Below are 23,728 nucleotides of genomic sequence, written 5' to 3' on the forward strand. Positions count from 1 at the left end.
ATAAATATTTTATGTTTTGGCAAATTGGTTCTGAACTCATATGAGAAATAAGATCATTCCAAACGTGTCTCAAGTTTCTTCATGTGCAAGCAGTTTGTGGATTCAGATGTGTCCTCCAGTTGTATAATTATTATACATGTGATTTTTTTATGACCTCAAATGAATCAAGAGACTATTAAAATAATTTGTCGCAGCACCCCCTGAAATAAAAATCAGGAGTTTTGTGGCCTTGTGTGTTAGCTTTGAGGTCATCTATAAGGTTGTATACTGCTACAAGTTCACTTTTAGTAAGATTTTGTCTTCCGGGAAAAACAAACTAAAAATATTGATGACTCATCATGCACTATACAGATGTTTGACTAATCGGATGCTCTCTAGAATGAAAATGCCCCGCCCCCAATACCACCTGCAACCAATTAGCAAGCTGCTTTTTTAAAAGGGATATTTCCTGCCTGGAATGTTTTATTTTAATAAGAAATATGTTAACACAGAAAACGCCTTGTTACACAATACTTAAGAAATTTCTAAAGTGTTGATTTAGTACTTGAAAAACTTTTATTGTTAGCACATCTGAAAATGGTTGACGCTTAAAGGTGCAGTATGTAGGATTTCTGTCCGCTAGAGGTCGCTAGAGGCCTATTCAAAACAAAGGCGTAGCTTGATGACGCCAAGTTTGAGCGCAGAATCTTGGGACATGTGGTCTTCACCTCAACGGACGGTGCAAAAGAATAGGGATGGGACTCGGGAAGAAATCATGTTCATGGATGCGATTATTAACGTTATTGTAGTATGAAGCAGAGCAGGACCGAGTGTTGTGGGAGCTGAACGAGGCCGCTGGAGCGATTGTGCAACACGCCGCGAGCAGAGGAACTTTTATTATGCCACAGTCACCGGCGACGCTTCCGCTTTTCCGGTCATGAGTATGAGGTAACGCAGCTCTGTTTATCATATTAGATACATTTGAGTGTGTTGAAAATAATGTTATAATGTTACTCTGCGTTCGCTCGGCGGCTGCTGTGAGACACTCGTTACACACTGCAGTAAGATCAATTTTAGAATATCAGTGCTGGATGGCTTGTATTGATAAATGGCATGCAATTAATTTTAAAACGTATGATGGAGAAAATTCTGTATTACTGTTACTAAAAATAAAGCTGCATCTGATTATGCTATGTTAGCTACTTGACAAAACAGTGTTTTTCTCTGAGGCATGGTAAAGCATGGTACTCGCAAAAAATCAAGAAAATTCGATTTAAACAATAAGACTAAACGTGTTGAGCTATATAACAATAATTAGTTTTCTGTCTATAAATATATCAAAACAGTTGAACGTGTAATATATTAAAGCATCTTTGGTGTTTCCATGGTTTCTAATAAAATAAAACCGGAAACCGAGGCAGACTGAGGGTTAACGCGGGTATGACGCAATTGACAGGCGATTTCTCACACGTCCCGGAGCCTTGGTTAAAATTGCAATTTTCTCCCGATTTACAAATAGTTGGAAACATTTGGGATATTGTAAGTACTCAAGTGAACAAAATTTATAACACTGGCCTAGTGGTTTTTGGATATTTTACTGCAAAAATCTTACATATTGCACCTTTAATGGCTTGTGGAAACAATACTTAACATCTTATTTCAGCTTTACTGGTGTGCAACTTTTACTTCATTTCACCTATTCACTTGTTATCCAATCACAGTTACAAGACTGGGCCTCCAAAAAATACCAAGGTGTCACACATTTGGTTAACGTTGGCTTTAATAATCATGGTTTTGGCCAAAATACTTTATTGTAACTGTAAGATCATAATAAACTAATATGGCCTCTTCTGCAAACATTGCACTTACCTTTATTCATTTAGCAGACGCTAAATGCAACTTACAAATGAGCGATTCGTTTTAAGGAGGCATAACAGAGAAGTGTTAGCTAGCTAAACAAAGTTTCAAACGCCGTGACCGTCTAGCATAGTACAAGCTAGAAAATGGAGAGATTAACAAATTGTGAATATTTCTGTCATGTAGTCGATATTTGAGTGTAGTAACAATTATATTTTGGCGGACATCGTGGTACTGTGGTAGGTACCATGGCACTATTTTTTTTTTTTTTTGTAAAGGTAAACTTATAAAGTTTGCTGGTCCAGTATGCTATGCCTTGACCTCTTCCCCTCACAGTCTATTAATAGTCGGACTATGTGACTGACTCCACCGATTGTGTTTCACAGCCACGCTCCCGACCACCGGAATTTACAAAGCTTTTGGGAATAACTTATATTTACTGAAAGAGTGTTTCTTGCGGATTAATCTGTGTATGTGTGCGATATGAGCGGGCCTCGAGCAGTTCTCTGTTTAGTGGAGGAAGATGACCGGGATTTGTCGCGGCGGGAAGCAGTGAACCGTTTAAAGACACGCTTTCTAGAAGCGCTCACGCGTAACGATGCAGCTGAGGTTGCAAAAATCCTTCGCACCACCAGCATTGACATAGACGCTGTGTTAGACGTGGAGGACCGCGATATGATCCTTGCGTCGTATAAGCAAGGTAATTCATGATGATAACACAACAGTCGCTCTTTTACCAGAGAAATCATTGCACTGTATGGCTGCAGTTAGTTATCCAGCCACAGGGTGGAGCCAGACCGCCAGTAACCAACAGAAATTAAGCACGTCTATGAAATCACCCTCAGTGAAGCACGCTGAGTAGGGTACTTGAACGTGAACGGTGTCCTGCAGTATGATATGGACTATATATTCATCTAAAACTTTTTTTTTAAAATAGCATTTGTCCAGCTGTATAATACATGTGATTTTTATGGCCTCAGATGAATCAAAAGCTTTGTTTACTGTAAATTAGTTGGTCACAACCCCTCAAATCAAAAATCAGGAGTTTTGTAGCCTTTAGGCCTTGTGTGTTAGCTTTGAGGCCATCTATAAGGTTGTATAGTGCTAAAAGTTAACTTTTAATAAAATTTTGTCTTCTGGGAAAAACAAACAAAAAATATTGATGACTCATCATGCACTACACAGAATTCTGTCTAATCAAATGCTCTAGAATAAAAATGCCCCGCCCCCTAATACCACCTGCAACCAATTAGCATGCTGCTTTTTAAAAGGATAGTCCCTGCCCCATATGTACTATTTTAATATGAAATAAGTGTTTTAGTATTATTTATATACTATTGTAGTGTTTATTAATATTTTTAAAAAGCTTTTATTTTTATATTTTCATAGTTTTATATTTTGTGTCTGTATTAGTTTTGAGAAATATCGCTTTGGCATATAACTGAAATAAATAATAAGTTTATATATTATATATAAACTTATCTTTTATTTCAGTCATTTGCCAAAGCGATATTTCTCAATTTTGTTTACGTTTTATTGCAGCTTTATTTCAATTACTGAGAATTATTTTTAGTTTTTGTTAATAATAACAACTCCGGGACCAGTTACACCTAAAATATAAACTTTTCCTTACATATGTATATACATTTTAACCTTAAATCTTGATGTTGAGGCTCTATGACTACTTATAAAATGCTTATTTTCCACTAGGTTACTGGCTACCAAGTTATAAGTTGGAGACATCCTGGGCGATGGGTCTTCACGTGTGTATGATGTACAATGCTTTGGAGAGTGCCGTAGTTCTTCTGCAGAATGGGGCAGCGGTCAACAGGAAACCTAATGGGAAGACCCCTCTACATGTGGCCTGTACGGTGTCTAATGCTGACTGTGTGGGACTTCTGCTGGAATGGGGCGCACGGATCAACAGCATGTCGCTGAGTGGACACACCCCTTTACACTACTGCATTTCAGCAGAGTCTTTGGACTGTGCCAAACATCTTATTCTCAAAGGTCCGTAAATTTGTGAAGTTATGATTGCAGAATTTCTCAATTTCATTCAGTTTAACTTAATGTACTAAAATAAGTAAAACTGAAATAAAAATTAAAGGGGACCTATTATGCAAAATCATTATCTGCAAATCATTTTATGCTGGACTAATTCAAAAAACGAAGGTCAGTTCAACGCTGGATTTGCACAAAAGATTAACATGACGGCACATGCTAGTCGATGAGTTGAATCAACTCCACAGCAACTACATAAATTTATCCACTAACCATTCAGAAACTTCCAGATGCATTCTAAAAGTTGTAACTTCTTCCTGAGTCTCTCCATCAGTGTCGACACCGGTTTGAACAATGTAAGGCTGAACACCATTACTGACAATCCTCATTTTGGGTGCGTGAGATTGTCCATCTTTGTTGTTGTTGAGGAACTGAAGCATGAGCTGTTAAAGCTCCGCCCTCTTTTGGAAAGCGGGCGGGAGCAGAAGCTCATTTGCATTTAAAGGGACACACACAAAAACGGTGTGTTTTTGCTCACACCCAAATGGGGCAAATTTGACAAGCTGCACGATTTATCGCACGATACGAAAAATAACTGAAATCGTGCTTAATTGCGATTCTTAGTGCAATTATGAAATCGCAAAGGCTGCAATTATCTTTTTATGCGCAGCTTGTCAATGAAGTATGGCTCCAAATTCTAATCCATCTGAAAGCACTGCGAGTTTGAGTTTTGAAAAAGCAACACACGTCAAACATCTTTCCAGACATGAGGAGCATTTATTAACATCTTGTCCAACAAGACAAGACAACATTTAATAACATGTTTTTACTCCAAACTCACTTCATAACGACAGTTGAGCGTCCTTCTATGAGATGATGTGGCTTCTTACACAGAATAAGGCAGTCGTGTGTTTATTAGTCATGTTTAATCAATCAAAGTGTTTCAATCTTCTGTTTATTCAGCTACAGCGATAGTATGATGCCCATGGAGATTCCCTGGAATGACGCATGTTATCTACTTCTGCGGCGGGGCATATTTGGAGTTTCTGCGCAAGAGCGCCCTCTGACTTTCAGATGGAGAAGCATTTACTACTGATCACAGAGCCGTACAGCTCTGACAAGCTGCGCATAAAATAATCACAGCCTTTACCAAATCGCGTGCAATAAAATTTGCAATAAATCGCAATATATTGTGCATCCCTAATAGACATATTGTTTTTAATATGCCATCTAAAAAGAAAATTCTGTCATTATTTACTCATCCTCATGTCTTTCCAAACCTGCATGGCTTGCTTTCTTCTGCAGAACAAAAGAAATTTTGAAAAAGATTTTAACTGTTTTTGTCCATATAATGAAAGTCAATGGGGTCCAAAACAACATTGGACACTGTTAACTTTCATTGTGTGGACAAAAAAAATAAAAAAAACACGAACAACTTCTAATCTGACTTCAGGAGCAAATGTCAACATGCCCAGTGAGGAGAACCAGGACACCCCTCTGCACACAGCGGCCCGCTTCGGTATCCCTGAGCTGGTGGCTTTATATATCGCTCATGGAGCTGATATTAATGCAGTCAACGGTTACATGGAGACACCTCTGATCACCGCTTCATTCTGGGCCATGGATATTCGCGAACGAACCTATAGCTCAGACCACCATCTCGTCTGCCGGATCCTGTTGGACCACAATGCTAACGTATATTTATATGAGGAAGACAAGAAGACGGCATTGCATAAAGCTTGCTGGAATTGTGACCATGTGCTTATCCAGATGTTGCTGGAGGCCGGTGCCGAGACTAAGGCTATGGATGTCAATGGATGCGCAGCTATACAGTATCTGCTGAAGGTGACGCAGATCAGGCCGTGGGCCATTCCTGAACGCTGCTATCAGCTGCTTCTGAACTACGGAGCAGCCCGAGTGTATCCACCACAGTTTCACAAGGTACATCACTACCCCAGCCCAACTGCTTTATAAATACTACTTAACATTAACAGTGTTGTTTTTGTATTAAGTAGGTGTTGCAGGCGTGTCATGAATACCCCAGGGCAGTGGAGGTGATGGTCAATTCATATGAGCATATCAAGCACACTAAAAAATGGAGAACTGCTATTCCTGAAGCTGTATATGAGGTCAGAAATAAACTTTTTAATACACCACAAATAATAGAATTATTATTTAATACGTTTTTTTTATTATTATTTAATAAAGGATAAGATAAGAAAAGATAAGAAAATACAAAATAAAATATATTAGTTTTATTATTATTTTAAAATATTTTAAAATAAAATAATTATTACTTTAAAATCTAGTAAGGTTTATACTTAAAATAAGTGAGAAAATAAGCCGTTGGAAAAGTTAAACAATTTTTTGGGAAAATATTCAATATTACTCTTTTTTTTTTTTTTTAAGTTTACTGTTTCTTTAGAAACAAGTCAGCGTATTAGAATGATTTCTGAAGGATCATGTGACACTGAAAATTCAGCTTTGCCATCACAGGAATAAATTACATTTTAAAATATATTATAATAGAATATTATATAAATATTATGGTTTTTACTGTATTTTTGATCAAATAAATGCAGTCTTGGTGAGCATAAGAGACTTCTTTTTAAAACATTATTATTATAAAAAACATTATTGACCCCAAATATACTATATATTGGTCTGTGTAAAAAAAAAACAATATTTTGTGATGTTTTAGTATCTTGCAGTTTTAGGGCATGAAGTTTTCTTATGCATTTCAAACTACATATTCAGAAAAAGCAAAGAATAATTTCTCTGTTGCATTAGTAAATGGGTAAGCTATCTATTCAAGAAGTCCAATAATGAAGTTTTGCTTTTCAGCCTTGTTTCTTTTCTTCTTCATTTAGCGGCACAGGAATTTCTACGACTCTCTGTTTGCCGTCTGCACCAACAATCCACGCACTCTACAGCATCTGGCCAGATGTGCAATACGTGCCGCACTGTCGAAACGCTGTGAATTGGGTGTCCAGCAACTCATTCTTCCTCCATCAGTGAAGAAATACCTACTTCTGGAGCCTGTTGGATTCATATTCTGACATCATATTCTGCATTATAGACATATGACTGCTGCATACTCACCATCTTTTACATCAATTCTCCATACATCATGTTTGCTTGTCAGACATTCCACATACAGTAATTCCAGTGTTGGCGACATTAGATGTTTTATTTACATCTTTTTGTTCACTGGTTTCCAGGTCTTGTTTGCTTATGTTTTAAAATGTTTTCTTTATTTGATCCTTTACCAGCAAACAATTATAGTCCTCGTGTATTTAATATGAATATTTAATATTAAAAATAAATATGAAATACAAGTAATAAACAATTTTATATGAATGCTAATAATATTTAATATATTTTCACTATTAATTATGACACTTATGAAGTTAGTGGTCTTTCCACACATCCATAAGCCTCATGTTTTACTAAATCTGCACTATACTATAATCAAAGTCTGGTTTTAGGCTTGTCTGCTAAGACTGTAGATCATTTTTGAGGGGGAAATGAACATGGAAAGCCATATTTAGCGTAAGAGGATAATATCATGGTGTAATAATATCGCCAACAGCACATTACAGATAACAGCTGAATAGGATGAGATGTCTAAGTCCTTTAGTCAGAGTTAAAACTGAAGTGCTTATCAGGGTTTAACTCTGAATAATGAGGGCAGACACAAAAGTCATTGATCCTCTTTAGAGGGGCTTCATTTAATTTAAGCTATAAAGGGGTTTTAAATGTCATTTTTGACAAGTTAAAATGATAGAATCCAAGAACAAGAATAAAAGTAATATGGTTAATCTGGAAGAATGTTCAGACCACAATTTTACACTTTCCCAAGAACGAAGTGTGCGAGTTTAGGATAGCATTTGTTCTTCCTATCTCTCTGTATCCTCACACAGCCTGTCACCTGGAAGCAATGATTCTTCTTCCCAGCAGACAGCCTGTTTCCACTCATTCTCTACAGAAGAGATACAACAGAGAAACAGACTCTAACAAATTAACCTCTACCCCGAAATTGTATAGACCGACTTTTGCTTTGAATGAGATTAAATTAGATTTTATACTTCAAGCACATTAAAAATTGATCATCAACAAGCACTGTATATGGTAGGAAATGAGGAACTAGCAGCAGTTGTGTGGTTTCAGAAAGAGGGGACATTGTGTCAATGACTGACAGGGCAGGCGGGGCAGTTATGGTTCTTAAAATAGCACTATTTTCCAAGGTGGGCGGGACTCCGGTGTCACATCCACCAGATCAAGTGCTGTTAGGAGAGACTGGTAGACGTGCAAAAGAAAAGACGGATCATTTTGTTCCCGGCTTATGGCTACAGGCCAAAAATAAACAGAGGATCTCTGCCAAAATTCTGGCCTTAAGTAAGAGTGTAGATCTCCTGCTCGATAAGTTGTAGTTATGAGACATCCCAGGCTACACAACTGAAGTTACAACAAACTACTGTTAAACAACAACTCAGAATAATCTAACCAGTGAATTGTGACACCTGTTTAACCACTTTCAAAATGGTTTATACCATTTAAAAATTTGGGGAAAGAAATTAATGTTTATTCAGCAAGGATGCATTAAATTGATTAAAAGTGACAGAAAATTAAATTAGACATTTGTAGCCTAAAATTTGGCTTTGCTCCAGAGACAGAGTAATTTTTGCATCACCCTATTTAGAGAAAATGTTGTTCTCTAAGTTATATTATTAACCTTACTTTCATGTTGTGTTATATAAAACTTAGTCTTGTCAACATTTTGGAAATTGTTTTTGTGTTCATTGAGATATTGTTTAAAATGTTACTCATTTACGCTGAGCACTGTATGTGTAAAAAGACAAACAAAAAGGAAACCTTTTTTCTTCATTCATTGTTTTAATAGTACAGAAAATGGCACTCTCACAGAATGAGAAATTGAAATAACGTTTCATGAATAGTGCTGAGCATTCATTCACACAGTTGCTCCTTTGTGAATACAGGATTGTGTATCTAAAACACGCCAAGAAGCAGGTGTGATTTCACTAGGACGGGGATATGACTACAAATGAAGCTTATGAGGTATGAATGAAAAACATCAACACGGTAGATGTCAGTTCTAGATTATAACTGGAAATGTGCAAATTATCTACTGAGGTTGTCTAAATACTTCCATCTCTCTGTATGAGGCTAATACATGATAGCAAACTGCTAGCAGCTAAAACCCACCCAGAGTTTAATGAGTGTCACTTGACAGAGAGCAGCTGCTCACACTTGAGTGCCCTTAAAATTCATACAGGTCCTTCTTATTGCTTTCAAAAAGCCAACTTTACAAATATTACAATGAAATTAAAACAAAACAACAATAAAAACCAAATGAAATGATAAAAAAAAAAAATAGAAAGGCAAATCTGCACAATCCTGAGATAACATATATTTAAAAACAAGAAATTAAATTTATCTTTCATTATGCAAATGAACATAACAAAAATATTGCCTCTTCAGTGTTTTAATGCTACAAAACTAATCCCAAACAAAACTACTATAGTGCTACACATCATATTTGTTCATACAGAATACCTGAAATGTTCAGCCAGAAGCTGTTGTCACAAAGATTATAAATTCTTGTGGTCATAAAAAGCTTCACACATAACAAAGATCAACACGGTCTAATCCACCTAGCCAGTTTTAAATAAATCAATACAATAGTTGCTAACCTGGGCCCAAACTTACTTTGTCGGTTCCTTATGACAAATCAATATTTTATTTTATTTAGTGGAGTAACTTGGATGACAACAACTCTTGTTGTTCTTACTTTGAAACTGAATTTTGTGTTAACATATTTTTGAAGATACGTTTATGAAATGATATGGCTTCAATGGTAGCATCACATTTTTACATTTCAAACAAAATGGAGTGTTAGACAGTAGGTCCAACTGTTACAGGAACATTTCAAGCTCACAATCAAGCAACACACAACTATGGTCATTCTAATGTTTGCATTGCGAATGCATTTTCATCCAAGGAAATAAATAAAGCCTTGGTTACTTTCATTTGCTTTTGTGTTCTTGCTAGAGATACATGCTATAAAACTCACACAAAGCTGGTAACTTGGCCCCAAAGACTAAAACACAAGTTCACATCCTCTAAAACACACTTAAAGAATCAGTTCAAATCCGTGGTAATGTGTAAGAATCAACGTGTTCAAACAACCAGTCCGCTTCAGTACATTCAACTGAAGTCTCTGACACAAGAGTTAACATGTTTTTTCGTATCCTGTGAAACTCTGAATGAAAAAGTTAGCACCGCAAATGAAGTGTGTGGTGTATTATAAGCAATGTGAGATGTGGAAGACAAAATGCCCTTGTTATTCAGACTGTAACATTCATGAAGACAGTTATCAACCTTTTGATAATACCATGTTTTTGAAACACCTGAAGAGTCACATACATAGTTACCCCATGGTTCCACTATAGTTCAGTCCTTATGTTCCTATCGTATGAGCTTCTTCTCCCTCTCAAACACTGAACTCGTACTTTCCCAGTTTCTTGGGTTCACTGCTCGGGATGCACCAGTCATCCGCCTCCGTGCTTGTTTGATAATGCCGTAACGCTGACTTGTTGAACACAGGAAGCCTCTCTATTGATTCAGTGGATAAGGCCTGTTTAAACAGAGGGTGAGAAAAGAGAGAGTGAACATATTAAAGTTTAAATTGCGGTCACATTTACTGTTGTTCTGCAAATTTTTGTGGGCGAAATCCAGTCATTTCAAAAGGAGTCCACGTGATTGGGAATAGAGTTGTCAAAAGTACGGACTTCGGTACTGAAATTTTAAAAATGTGATGCTTTGAGCACTGTTGAGTGGATTCGTAAACACCTCTGATTGGCCAATGTGTTGACGCGCTCATCAGATATGTCTGTGATTGGCTTCAATGATCAACGCTTCAAAAAGCATTGTACATAGTCAGCAGGCGTTTATCATGGACCAGTCCGCTGACAGATGCCTGCTTTCAAACGCTCCCGCTTTTACATTCAAACACTTCTGTGTGTTGATCGTTGTAGCCAATCACAGACATATCAAATGAGCCGTGAACACAATGACCAATCAGAGGTGTTTACGAATCCGCTCAACAGCGTTCAAAGCGTCACATTTTTAAAATTTCAGTACCGATTGGTACCGAAGTTGGTACTTTTGACAACTCTAATTGGGAATTTTGTTAAAGATTTCCTGACGCAAATTTTGTAACTGGTTTTAGTTGGTTGCATTGATTCGCAAACGGACCTTGTGAAATTTGTGACCGAAAAACTGCCCACAAAATTTTTGACCGCACCTTAAAGAGGACCTATTATGCCCTTTACAAAGTCTGATTTTGTGTTTGGGCTCTACTAGAATAGGGTTTGATGCTTGATTATTCAAAAAAACACATTATTTTTCACATATTTGACATTGTTGCAGCACCTCCCTTCCCAGTCTGTCAGTAATGATCTGTTTAGTTCCTGTCTCTCTGAAGCCCCTCCTTCTAAAAAGAACAGTGTGCTCTGATTGGTCGGCTGGACCAGTGTGTTGTGATTGGCCCCTACTAACTAACTCAATCAGGCCCGCCCCCCTTTTTTGCGAATATTGTGACACGTTCATTCCTGGAAGAAAACTCGACTACAATGGAGGCATTTCAGGGAGTTCAGAAACAGAGACACTGATATAGAGAACAACTCCTTTTGGAGTGATTTTGTGCTTTGTAACTTTGCAGGCCTTGTTTATTCTCAGACAGCAACATTACACACTAAAGAAAGCATAATAGATCCACTTTAAAAGGGATAATCTGTCATGAATTCTATGGAACACTAAAATATTAATTTTTAAGAATGTTGGTAACCAAACAGTTCCATTTCCCATTGACTTCCACTATTTCTGTCCATACAATGGAAGTCAATGGGAACCCAAACTGTTTGGTTATCAACATTCTTCAAAATATCTTCTTATGTGTTCTGCAGAAGAGAGTCATGAATATACCTTTTAATGCAGCATTGTATGCATCCATCAGAATCCCAGAATGCATTGTGACAATACATTGTGATCCCAGAATGCATTGTGACAAGCTCTATCATTTAGTACCTATGCTTAATTGTGTTGTTAGCTTAGCAATATGCTAAGGATGAAATTTGTGTGGCACGGAGAGTCGAAGAGCTCTTCAAATCAGTCACTTATGAGCACGTTGCCTATGTAGGTAGTATGCATCGAGGCAGCTCACTAGGTAGAGCTAGAGTGTACCTTTAAGTATATGACTGCCGATGTGCCGTATCCCTCCATAGAGTAGAGCTGCAGATCTCCCTGGAAGTACTTGGCATATAGGCGGGAAATAGGAAGACCATAGCCAAAACCAGCCTGCAAACAATATGAGCCATAGTGAATGTGTGAGAGAAAGAGAAAACATTACACCTGCATTACAATACTAATCTGGTGTAAACAACAGACTGAGCTGTTAGTAATTCTGCTAATTTATAACTCTGTAAGCTTACAGAAAACATGACTGTGGATCAAAGTTTTTCCATTGCACAACAAAGACTATCTGCATACAGTATGTTGAAATAGACCAGCGCGGCACTTACCAGGGGAGCATTACGAGTGTCTTCAGTCACAGGACTCGGTGCAGTTGAATACATGTAACTAAAAAGCCTTTCGATTTTCCTCAAAGGAACCCCACCTCCTCTGTCAGACATCTAATATAACACAAGAGGCATTACAAAACATGTTTTGACCCTCACTGCTCTTTCCAGCATGTTGTGAGTTAAAACAGAGATAAAATATTCAACTTTTGATGAACCGTTACATCTGTGAGTATAAAGCCCTGTTCGCTGTTGAACCTGTTGTCGCTGGATATTGCTAGTCTCTGTACCTAGTGCTAGTTGCTCAAATGTTATTGGTAGACTGCACGTCATGGTCATATCTTAAGAAAATGCAATCACAAATTATATATACTGGAACAACTTGACACACCTACATTCTGTCACCAATGGTCAATGTTGCTCGTGTCGCTGGAATCACCAGCTCTCCATTGAAAATGAATGGGATCATGTCACTGCATGTCACTGGTGGTGTGAACAGGGCTTGAGTGTTTTTCAAAGAAAGCTCACCTTGATGGTCAGATCTTCTCTTCCTAGAGAAACTCTTACTTTGATTGGTGGGAGATGTAGGCTGGTCTCATGGGTTTCCACAGTTGCTCTCATTGCATTCTGTTATGGAGAAACAACTTCGTTATCTTCAAATGCATGATGGCCATGTCATTCCAAACCCGTTAGACTTTCTTTCTTCCACGGAACACAAAAATAGATGTTTAGCTGAATGTTCATGCTGCTCTTTTCCATATAGTGGCGTTCAGTGTTGGGTGTAATGCATCAAGATAACATTCTCCCCTAAAACTGATCGGGCAGACCAAACTGTAAGTCGTAGACACTGGAAACTTTGAGGGCTGGTAGTACTCACACCATCTACAGTGTCACCAAGGCTCGCCTCGATTGGCCTGACGGGGTGCTGCAGCGGTCAAAAGTACAAAATGGCCCATAAATCCTGGAATCCTTGGCTCAAGACGGATAAAATGCCTCGCCATTTTGGCGAAATTTTCGGGTATTTTGGATTTTTTGAAAAACCTACTTTTGCAAATTAGTACTAGGTTTTTGGCCTGATTGGAACCAAACCAGTGCAGCAAAATTTACTGGAGTCTGATTGTCAATAATTATCAAAAAAAAGTTGAAATTTCGATTCACCTATGTAAGAGCTCATTCTGTGGTTGCGTAAAAAAGGATGTGGCAACTGGCTACTTGGTGGCGCTATAAAAGGAAAAAACATGAAAATGGCTATAACTACTTCACCATTACCATGCGTTCACACCGCCGCCAGCGAGAGCGTGAAAGTGACAGGAAGTAATTCATTTTCAATGTGAGCCAGTGGCGAGCTCCGGTGAGAGCAGCGCGGCGCATCTTAGACGGTGAGAGCGTCGTGGAAAGTTGAAGTCAGTTCAACTTTATGGTAATGAGCTATGACGCGGTTCAGCGGCAACCAATAGGAATGTAGAGGTCCTCGCTTGAGAGGATTCCGATTGGTAGCCACAACTTGTCATTTACTTTGACCCTCCCGCCAGCGGCGGTTTGAACACACAGTACAGCATTGTTGGCAGGGCAGCCAAGGCGAATTTTGACGCTCTCGCCGGCGGTGGTGTGAACGCATGGTTAGTCCAATTGACTTGAAAATTGCCATGCATTGTTGTATCTCAAAAAACATGTCTGCCATCGCCCAATGAATTTTGAGCAACTATCAGACAAGGTTAACGGAGGCCGATCGAAATGAAACTCGCTTGGCCTGTCTGACTCATGGCCCTTTCTCTGTGAGAAATTTAAAAGAAATCGGCCACCGGGGGATGCCTTTGCGTTTTTCATATGCGTAAAGGATCGTATATTGCACGATTTTTCGCACACACCCACGACATTCGTACCACATGGTGGAACTCCTCATTCTAAACAACTTTGCCTCTAGGACCGCCTCTGTCCATCGAATCGTTCGTTAAATATTGGAGATTATTTCAAAAACCAACTTTGGCAAACTAGTCCTAGGTTTTTGGCTCAACCTCGAAAACTGTTAAAAAGCTTTATAAACCATATATTTCCTATGGTAAATTGCCTCTATTGGCTGTAAATGATCTTTTCCATGTATGATCGAGATGGTTACAGGCTTGCTAAATAAAACATAATATATTTTTATGCATGTGCTTAAAGGCCTTAAAGCGCTTGAACTCAGATAATTGCTGCTCGCAGCCATATTTAAATTACTGTAGTTTAATTACTTTTCTCTTGAAAAAGTAAAGCATTACAAGTAATGCAATACTTTTTACAGAGAGTAATTAGTACAGTAATCTAATTACACCGTTGAAGATGTAATTAGTAGCTAGTAATTAATTACTTTTTTAGAGTAATCTACCCAACACTGGTGATGTTCATGTTCATCATGTTCCGTCAAGCCCAAAATGTCACCATAAAAATGGTCCATACAACTGGTGTGCCATATTCCAAGTCTTCTGAACCCACACACTAGATCTGGATTGGGAACGGACCAAAATTTAAGTCATTATTCACTGAAAATCTGTCTTAAATCTCATTTGCGCTTGTACATATTCTTGTTTTGTAACTCATTGCAATGCACCAACATTTATAGTGTTCTGCAGAAGAAAGAAATTCATACAGGTTTGGAGTAACATGAGGCTGAGTAAATGATGACAGAATGATACATTTTCTACTCTTGTGTTTATATAAGACAATCATTGTGAATGGGCTATAGCTACTATAAAGTGATTCAAGTACCTTGAAGAGCTCAAAGAGCATGTGGTACAGATGAGAAGGCACATAAACCATATGTATAGGGTCATTGGGTCCTTTAACTGCAATAACAACAGATATACTGATTCAGTAACAGTTGTGCAAACCAGACAGCAAGGCCATAACATGCTATCCCACATAAACTTATTAAGAATGCTTTGAAGAAATCAACACTGGCATGCTGCCCAAAATAGTCATCTATGAAGAATATGATAGAGGTTATGCTGGCTAATTTGTTACTATGTGTTGGTAAAACAGGTGACCAACTGCAACGGTGGTCACTCAACCTTGTAGGTTCTCTTTTCTTGACACAATAATACACTGCTGTTTACATGACTAAAAGATAAACTGTGAGATCATGCCAACATTATGTCAATGTGTAACTAAGTATACAGCGCTGTTCCTATCATTCAATATATTTCTTCATAGACACACAGTGATAAGATTATAAAGCGCTAATTCTGTCTACACACATGGGTGATTCAAGAACTTACACAATGTGTTTGCATTATAGCTTAGATTTCTTATCAAATTCAAATACACTACACTATATTTGATATTTATAAAATGGTTAGTTCCTGTCCTTGATTAACCCAACAGTTCTGTGTATCACTACACAACACCCTTAGCAACCACTCTTAGCAATATAAACTGTTTGTTCTCAATTTATATTGTTCATTGAAGCTTACTGTATTATGTAGAAGAGTATTGTGAGAAAAAGATTGAGTGAGCGAGTCTATTGCCTGCATTCAGATTTAGCATTTTCCTTCAAGGCAGTCCTATGTTCGTAATAAAAAATCTGTTTAAATGTCCAATGTATTATCTTGTCCTTTTAACAGTTAAGGGGTTTTCCCGTGACTGACAGCGCTAGTCAAAGCATTTGTCAGTTTCATCTTGTTCCATGTTCACGACAATTCAGTCTTTTCAATATAAAAGTCTTCGCTACTGACTGACACACTCATAAAGACAGTCTTTGCCGCCATCTAATGGCGTAATAATGTAACTTCTGTTGCTGTTCATGGTCAGGGACTATTTTTCCGGCAGAAGGAAAGCTTTTAGTGAAAGTTTACTTCATGAAATTTGCATTGATACATATTTTTGCCCTTTTTATAAAAGCAATAAAGTACTTGAGGCTAGTGCTGTATAGTGAATAAGTCACGGCTGAAGGGGTTGCAGGCACTCCTAACAACGCCCTTCAGCCGTGACTTATTCACGATACAGCACAGCCTCTCGTTCCTTATTGCTTACATATACTATATTGAATTCTTAAGCAAATTCACTATTATTTATTACTATCAATCCACATAATAAAACTTACTGTACATTACAGTTACATTACTGTTTAAAATTTTGGGGTTGGTAAGATTTTTTGCTCATCAAGGCTGCATTTATTTGATCAAAAATGCAGTAAAAACAGTAATATTATGATTTAAAATAACTGTTGTCTATTTTAGTATATTTTAAAATGTAATTTATTCCTGTGATGGTAAAGCTGAATTTTCAGCATCATTACTCCAGTCTTCAGTGTCACATGATCCTTCAGAAATCATTCTAATATGCCGATTTGCTGCTCAAGAAACTTTTTTTTATTATTTTCAATGTTGAAAACAGTTGTGCTGCTTAATATTTTTGTGGAAACTGTGATAATATGGATTATTTGATGAATAGAAAGTTCAAAAGAACAGCATTTATTTGAAATAGAATGAAATAGAACTGAACAATGAAGAGTCCAGGCATGTTTTATAGCATGCAGGACAAGAATGTGTCATTTCACATCCATAATCCCCACCCAACACATTTTGTTGGCACCATCCCACAGTCAAACAACTCAAATCTATAGACTAGCATGGAATCAACTGTCATGTAAATAACATTGCAGAGTAGGACTCATCACGCACAGGGCACACAAAGATGGAAAGTTTAAGACGTAAAGTTCTCACTCACAGTTCACTTGTTTGATTTCCACTTCAGGAGAAGTCAAGTAGTACTGATCACACAGCATCTTGGCACTTTCATAGGCATCTAGGGAGAGAAAGAGTGAGACACAGCTTGAGTTAGCCACTGTAGGACCTACAATGTCAATTTCACTTTCAGTTTATTAATAAAAAAAAAAATGTTACAGTCAAGAAACATAGTTAATTACCTTTTACAACCTCCACAACATCACAATTTGGGTCGATACTGCCAATGTGTTTGGGGTGGGCTGGATTGGTGCTGCCATCGAAGATTAATGCTAAAATGAACACACATTTTAAGTACATTTTATTTGTAGGGATGCATGATTTATTGGATACTACATCCGTTAATTGCTAATATTATTAATTCTTAACTAAATGTATCGTTTAATATTGGATCTACATTACCATTTAAAAATTTGGGATCAGTATGATTTTTTTTTTTAAAGAAATTAATACTTTTATTCAGCAAGGATGCATTAAATCGATCAAAAGTGACAGTAAAGACTTTAACATTGTTACAAAAAGTATTTCTATTTCAAATAAATGCTGTTCCTTTGAACTTTCTGTTCATCAAAAAAATTCTGAAAAAAATATATCAAGGTTTCCAAAAGTATTAAGCAGCACAACTGTTTAACATTGATAATTATAAGAAATCTTTCTTGAGCAGCAAATCAGACATCTGTCAATTTTAATGTATTTAGACCAAATACTACAGAATTTTAAAATATATTGTCTATTTATCGGTCATGCAGCTATGGTACCATGTACATTACATAATCAGCAGATTGCTAGTCTATTTGTTTCAGCTAAGACAGAAATATCCATCGTACTGGCCAGGGCTTTAGGAAATGTCCTGAACACTTACTGTGCTGATTCATCAGCATGCGTGTGGAGATTCGGCTCATGTAGAAGCGGTCCAAAAAATATTGGACGTTCTGATTGGTCACAGGATCCACGCCAAAGGCCTCCTTGTACTCCAGCACTCCCTGTGCCATGGTGGGCACCACATTGTTGTGCCTGTTCCTGACATTGATCAGCGTTTCTGTGAATCTAAGAGACATGCCATCCAGTTAAACACACTATTAGAGGTCACTTAAAGCAGGCTGCAGCCAAAGTAAACATGAGATAAATGTGTGTAAGATTCATGAAGGGCCTATTATGCCCTTTTACAAAGATTTTAGTTTTCTACTAATATCTACTGTTTTGATGTCTACTAAAATAGGTTTTCATGCTTGAATGTTCAAAAAACACCTTATTTTTCACATATTTTACATTGTTGCAGCTCCTCCAGACTTCCGAGTCTGTCTGTAACGCTCTGTTTAGTTTAATTTCTATGAAGCTCCTCCCTCTGAAAAGCGCAATGTGCTCTGATTGGTCAGCTGGACCTGTGTGTTGTGATTGGTCAACAACTTTGAGCATGTTTGGGAAATGTCACGCCCTTTACCAGAACCGCAACACACTACTAACACAACTCTACCAGGCCCCTCCCCTTTTATTTTGCATATGCCTTGGGCGGGAATTATTTAAATGAGGAATATTGTGACGTGTTCATTCCCGGAAGAAACACAAGACTACAATGTAGGCATTTCAGGGAGTTCAGAAACAGTGACACTGATATAGAGAATAACTCCCGCTGGAGTGACTTTGTGCTTTGTAATGTTGCAGACCTTTTTCATGCTCAAACAGCAACATTACACACTAAAGAAAGTTGAAAATGTAAAAACTCATAATAGGTCCTGGACTTACTTAGTCAGGATTTTTTTATCCTCAGGGTCTTTCTCCAAAAAGTCAACAAGCTCCATCAGACTCTGCGCATACCTGTTTTTGAGAGTAAACAAACAGTCAGGGCTTATTTTTAGACTGGCCTATATGAGCACAATTCACTGGGTTATAATAAGAGGCATAAAGTAAAAACTATTATACAAATTTTTCCAAATAAATTGACATAAAATCAAATCAAATTGAGATCAGAATCAATCATTCATTCAGCCCTAGTTGGAAAAGTCATAATGCACTGCACACATTACGTATTTCTGTGTATTCTTTCCTTTGAACAACAAAGCCAATGGCTGAAGGAAGATGCATAACACTGATGGGTATTTACTCTAACCACTGATCCAATTCTATTGCTGCTTTTCCAAAGCTGAATAGTGAATAAATAGTTTTGTGTGAATAATTTAATGGTTCGAGTAAATCAAGTCCACCCTTGTGACTGGTGGTATAAGGGAGACGTGCTGCACTGGGAACAACTGTCATGTGACACAATGGACATGCTGTACTAGCTACAATCCACCTGAATGACACTGTTCTGAGTCAGACTGTACCGCTCTGTCAAAGAGGACTTGTTTACATTTGAGACCTCTAGGAAGGTTACAGCGCAACACTTGTTTGTGTACAGTGTCTCATGATATTTGACACTGCATAACATTTTGATGAACACATTTTAAAGTTACATTTAGCTCAGGTTTTGAACTCAGCATGAGATTCTACTGTCTTGAGGACAAGGACTCTGAAACAGACTAGCACATAAGAAGACTAAAAGTTATAAAAAAAAAATATTTACAGCAAAAACACACCTATTTTTGTTTTTCATATAGGGAAGACCAGGGGCAATTGCAACAATTTGGACATTGTCCTTCACAATTTAAAGACTATTACAAATCAACCTGGCATTTTTTTCAACAGTAACAGTGCCATTAAATTATTAACACAAGTTAATAATTTAATATAAAAAATGAATATAATATAACATAATAGAATAGAAATTCATTAAATAATTTGCACAAAAATTAATATGTACTAAAATAAAATAAAAAATAAAAAATAATAAATAAAAATAATAATAAAATAATTTATATAAATAATTAAAAATAATAGAATAAATAATTATATAAATAATTAAAAATAATAATAAATTAAAATATATATTTTTTTGTTGTTGTTGTTGAATTTATTTTTCAGGTAGAAAGAAATCTCAACTACTTCACTGAGCATAATGCCGAGTAAACGTTAATTATAGCTTATGTTTTGCCTGTCCCCGGTGTCACTTCATACATTTTTTAGACTGATCTATATGAGTATAATTCATTGGGTTAAAATAAAAGGCATAAAGTAAAAACTGTAAATAAGAGTGAAAAAAAAAAATACTAAAATGAAAAAAACTAAAAAAAAAAAATAAAAAAAAAAGTACATTCTAAAATTGAAAAAATAAAATAATAATAAAATAATTTATAAATTAAAAAAAAAAAAAATAATTAAAAAATATGTATTTTTGTTGACAATTCTGTGAAATAATTTTTGCTTGATTGTGATTCGCCTGTCCCCAGTGTCATGTAGTTTTTATTTAAAAAAAAATTGCCTCTGAGAAAATCCAGCAAAGTCAGCGGAAAACAACCAGTTTACATAACGCCCACAATTACATAATTTTCAATGCATTATTCCAGTTGACTTGTTGAACACAAAGCCTCTGCCAAACCTTGTAAGACAAAGGTCGAGAACTGCAACAGTTCATTTTGAGTTTATAAATCATTCTGTCCTTCAAAATCCTGTCCATTCAGAACAGGGTTAAACAAAGTCTATTCATAAACTGAAAAACTTTTCATGAAGAACAAGTGTTTTTTTCAGTACTGTCAACATCTTTTACCTCTGATTTGCTAGTGTATTTTTGTTTTAAAACATGCTATGGCCATTTGCTTTCAATACAGCTGAGTGACAGGAAAGTGTAGGGGAAAGGGATCAGGACATGACATGACAAAGGTCAGACTCCGACCTACATCCTCATGAGAACAACAACTATTACATGTCATTAACATGTACTACCTTCTGCGGCAAACGTCTATTTTTGTCATCTTCAAAATGACACACAGCTACAAAAACTTGCTTCTAATATTCTAATTGATTTATGTAAATGTCTCTTAACAGGCTAACTAAGAAAGATTTTTACTAGTCTGTCTGTGTCAACTGACTTCTTTATGGTTTAAAAAATATAAAAGACCAGCTGTCTATCCAGCGTCTCTGTTAACAGCACTAATAACTTTGACCTCAGGTTCAAATTTCTGAAGCACACATCATTTGTGTTAACAGAACACTACCAACTGTTGTACAGGTAGCATTATATATCTGTGTGCATGTTAGATAAACATAAATATTATCCATAATATCTGGAAACAAACCTGAACTTGCTAGAATAGCAGCTAAATACTCAAAAATGCTGACGAAGGTTGGTGACATCCTGCATTTTTGCTAAGAGGTATTAACAATGTGCTGAATCAACACTTCATACCGACACAACTACATGTCCAACAGTAATAAACATACCATCACTCCCTAATGGACTGCAACAGTGCCCGCCCACTTTTTCAGCAGCGCTGGTTCCGGAAGTATTCCCATTCATTCCTCCCATAGAGATTTTTAAAAAGTCTTAAGGTCATGAACCAAGCCAACCAGGTACGACGTGAATCATAAGTATTTGAATATCAGACAAAAAAAAAAACAAAAGGTACAAGACTGTGTACTTGATGGTTTTAGTGAAGGAAAGAACTACAATCCCATGAAGCATTGCAAACTGCATAATCAAAATATAAACAATGGAGAAATTAAACTATGCATTTAAATTCATTAAATTCTTTCATTCACAGTACTTTACGGGAGTGGGCGGAGCTAACGAGATCTTTTGGCATGTTGAGACTCTGATTGGTGCAATTTTCTGTACTGCATCATGGGTAATGTAGTTTTCCATGAATTCCGCTGTTAAAACATGATTATTTAAGTTGAAATATTGTGGGCTGATGGCTTCAACAGAAGCAAATACTATCGATTAACAAACTTGTAGCTCAAAGTAGGGCTGCCTTTAAAGGTTTATAAGTTATTGTTAAAAAAAACCAATTTATTCAATCTGGAACTGACCTATTCTTGATCACCATGAATAATAAACACAAAAAAACAAAGCCTATTGATTCGTAATAAAAGTTAATAAAAGTTACTTTTCAAACTCAATCTGCTATGATATTCCATATATAAAATTTCATTTTCATTAGTTTTAATAAGATGAGAAAACTGTCTTCATCATCCCTAAAACTACAATTTAATGTCACTGTCACTTCTCTTTTGAAGTCATGTGCTGTGCATTATAGGTCATATATGTCATATGAGTTGTAAACAGTTAACAGAAAGTCTACAGTAGGCTGGAATTCATCACACTGCTCACATTCGGAGCATATGGCCCTGCATGATGTACATTTATGGATCTCACCAGCTTTGAAGCAGCTTCAGTGAAGGAGTGCCGAGCAGTTTGTCCGGGAGGAAGTCTATCTCCTTCATAATGTTGGCTAACCGGACGGGAAGCTCTTGCCTCAAAAACATAAAGGAGGTCTTCTCACAGGCATTGGCAGATCCTGCGAGCAAGACGGGACTACGTTAGTAAGAATTTCCCTCTTGAATGATTATATGTACTGTATATCTGATATTCACTATACCACTATAAATGGTGAAATCATTTGGGGAAGAGATATTCTTTTTATATATATATATCCCAAAAACAAACAAGATTGTTTACATTCTGTCACCTACCAAATAACAATAGAGAAAGATTGCGTCTCAAAACCTAGTGAGCTGCCTATATAGACAGCAGGATGCAGGTGAAGTATGCAGTTATGATGCACACAATTCTGTATACGTTGGTAGGCTCTTCTTATTAAAAGTATAATGTGTACAACTATGTTAATACCATAGTATTTTGATATGTATATAACACGCAAACCTCCATAGAATTACCATAATACCATGTTATATTGCCATACCATGGACTTTTTAGTTAGTATTGTTAAAATGAGGATACCATGGAGCTGTTATATTGTTGTACTTTGATATAGGGCCATACTGAATTAATTCCATATTTATTTACTCTGTTATTTATTTTGTTAGTGAGCTCACTAGGTTTTCGGACACCACCACAACGAGTTGGACCCATTAGATCCATTTCAAACAGGTAAACAACTTACCAAAGTCAATGAACTGCTTCATTGACAGCGGGGACGGAGAGTACTTTGAAAATCTGTCCACCTGTTTAGGTATGTTCAGCTTTGAGCTGTTCTTCAGCATGATCTGGGCGAACTTCATGTTGATCTTCAAGTGAAGTCCACAGATACTGAAATGTTCTCACCGAGTTATTGTTGTCCTGCTCTCATCAGATGCAGTTCGCAAAGTTCAAGACATTCTAGCACAGTCTTGTTTCAAATGAAGATGTCCGCAGAAATCCGGTGTGGTCGGACTGTCAGATGGAAGAGTCCTCCTAATTCGGTTTATTTTGTCATTGAGTCAAAATAACTCGCCAGCACAAGGTACAAAACAGGGTACAAACATAACACAAGAGAGGGAGGGGAGAGGGGAGACTGTTACTCCACTCTGCATAGATATAATATAATAGAATTTAACACACACATCAAGCTATTTTTTTTCTATTCTTATCGACAGGTAGAATTTTACCATGGGATTATATAGATCATATAAAGAGACAGACTTTATGATTTTAGCATATGCTGCTCCAAGCGCAAGCAACAGAAATGGGCTCCGAAA

General features: G+C 36.8%; 2 protein-coding genes across 3 annotated transcripts; one reads left to right on the plus strand and one right to left on the minus strand.

Moving 5' to 3' along the window:
- The first annotated feature begins 79 nt into the window (after nt 1-79).
- On the plus strand, nt 80-9,232 carry asb4 (ankyrin repeat and SOCS box containing 4). Of its 2 annotated transcripts, none has more exons than XM_051873195.1 (5): nt 80-2,075; nt 3,547-3,846; nt 5,291-5,778; nt 5,853-5,966; nt 6,708-9,232. In XM_051873195.1, exons 2-5 carry the CDS (start codon nt 3,588-3,590, stop codon nt 6,894-6,896), a joined length of 1,050 nt encoding a protein of 349 aa, XP_051729155.1. In that variant the 5' UTR covers nt 80-2,075; nt 3,547-3,587; the 3' UTR covers nt 6,897-9,232. The 2 variants fall into 2 exon arrangements, with proteins under 2 accessions (XP_051729155.1, XP_051729154.1); XM_051873194.1 differs by lacking the exon at nt 80-2,075 and adding an exon at nt 2,084-2,536.
- pdk4 (pyruvate dehydrogenase kinase, isozyme 4) lies at nt 8,714-23,728 on the minus strand. Its single transcript, XM_051873196.1, has 11 exons — nt 23,155-23,728; nt 22,407-22,548; nt 18,902-18,973; nt 18,021-18,205; nt 17,341-17,430; nt 17,142-17,219; nt 15,183-15,259; nt 12,966-13,064; nt 12,441-12,551; nt 12,103-12,216; nt 8,714-10,495 (listed from the first exon to the last, which is right to left on the minus strand). The coding sequence occupies exons 1-11, from the start codon at nt 23,270-23,272 to the stop codon at nt 10,352-10,354; spliced, it is 1,230 nt and encodes a 409-aa protein (XP_051729156.1). The 5' UTR covers nt 23,273-23,728; the 3' UTR covers nt 8,714-10,351.

Source organism: Ctenopharyngodon idella, chromosome 19, assembly GCF_019924925.1.
Source record: "Ctenopharyngodon idella isolate HZGC_01 chromosome 19, HZGC01, whole genome shotgun sequence".
NCBI lineage: Eukaryota > Metazoa > Chordata > Actinopteri > Cypriniformes > Xenocyprididae > Ctenopharyngodon > Ctenopharyngodon idella.

Coding starts and splice junctions, on each gene's coding strand:
- asb4 (XM_051873194.1), top strand. CDS start 2,320: ATGAGCGGGCCTCGAGCAGTTCTCTGTTTAGTGGAGGAAGATGACCGG. Junction 3,847..5,290: donor CAAACATCTTATTCTCAAAG/GTCCGTAAATTT, acceptor ATCTGACTTCAG/GAGCAAATGTCAACATGCCC. Junction 5,967..6,707: donor TTCCTGAAGCTGTATATGAG/GTCAGAAATAAA, acceptor TTCTTCATTTAG/CGGCACAGGAATTTCTACGA.
- pdk4 (XM_051873196.1), bottom strand. CDS start 23,272: ATGAAGTTCGCCCAGATCATGCTGAAGAACAGCTCAAAGCTGAACATA. Junction 18,206..18,901: donor GATAAAAAAATCCTGACTAA/GTAAGTCCAGGA, acceptor CATGTCTCTTAG/ATTCACAGAAACGCTGATCA. Junction 13,065..15,182: donor TGCTCTTTGAGCTCTTCAAG/GTACTTGAATCA, acceptor TCTCCATAACAG/AATGCAATGAGAGCAACTGT.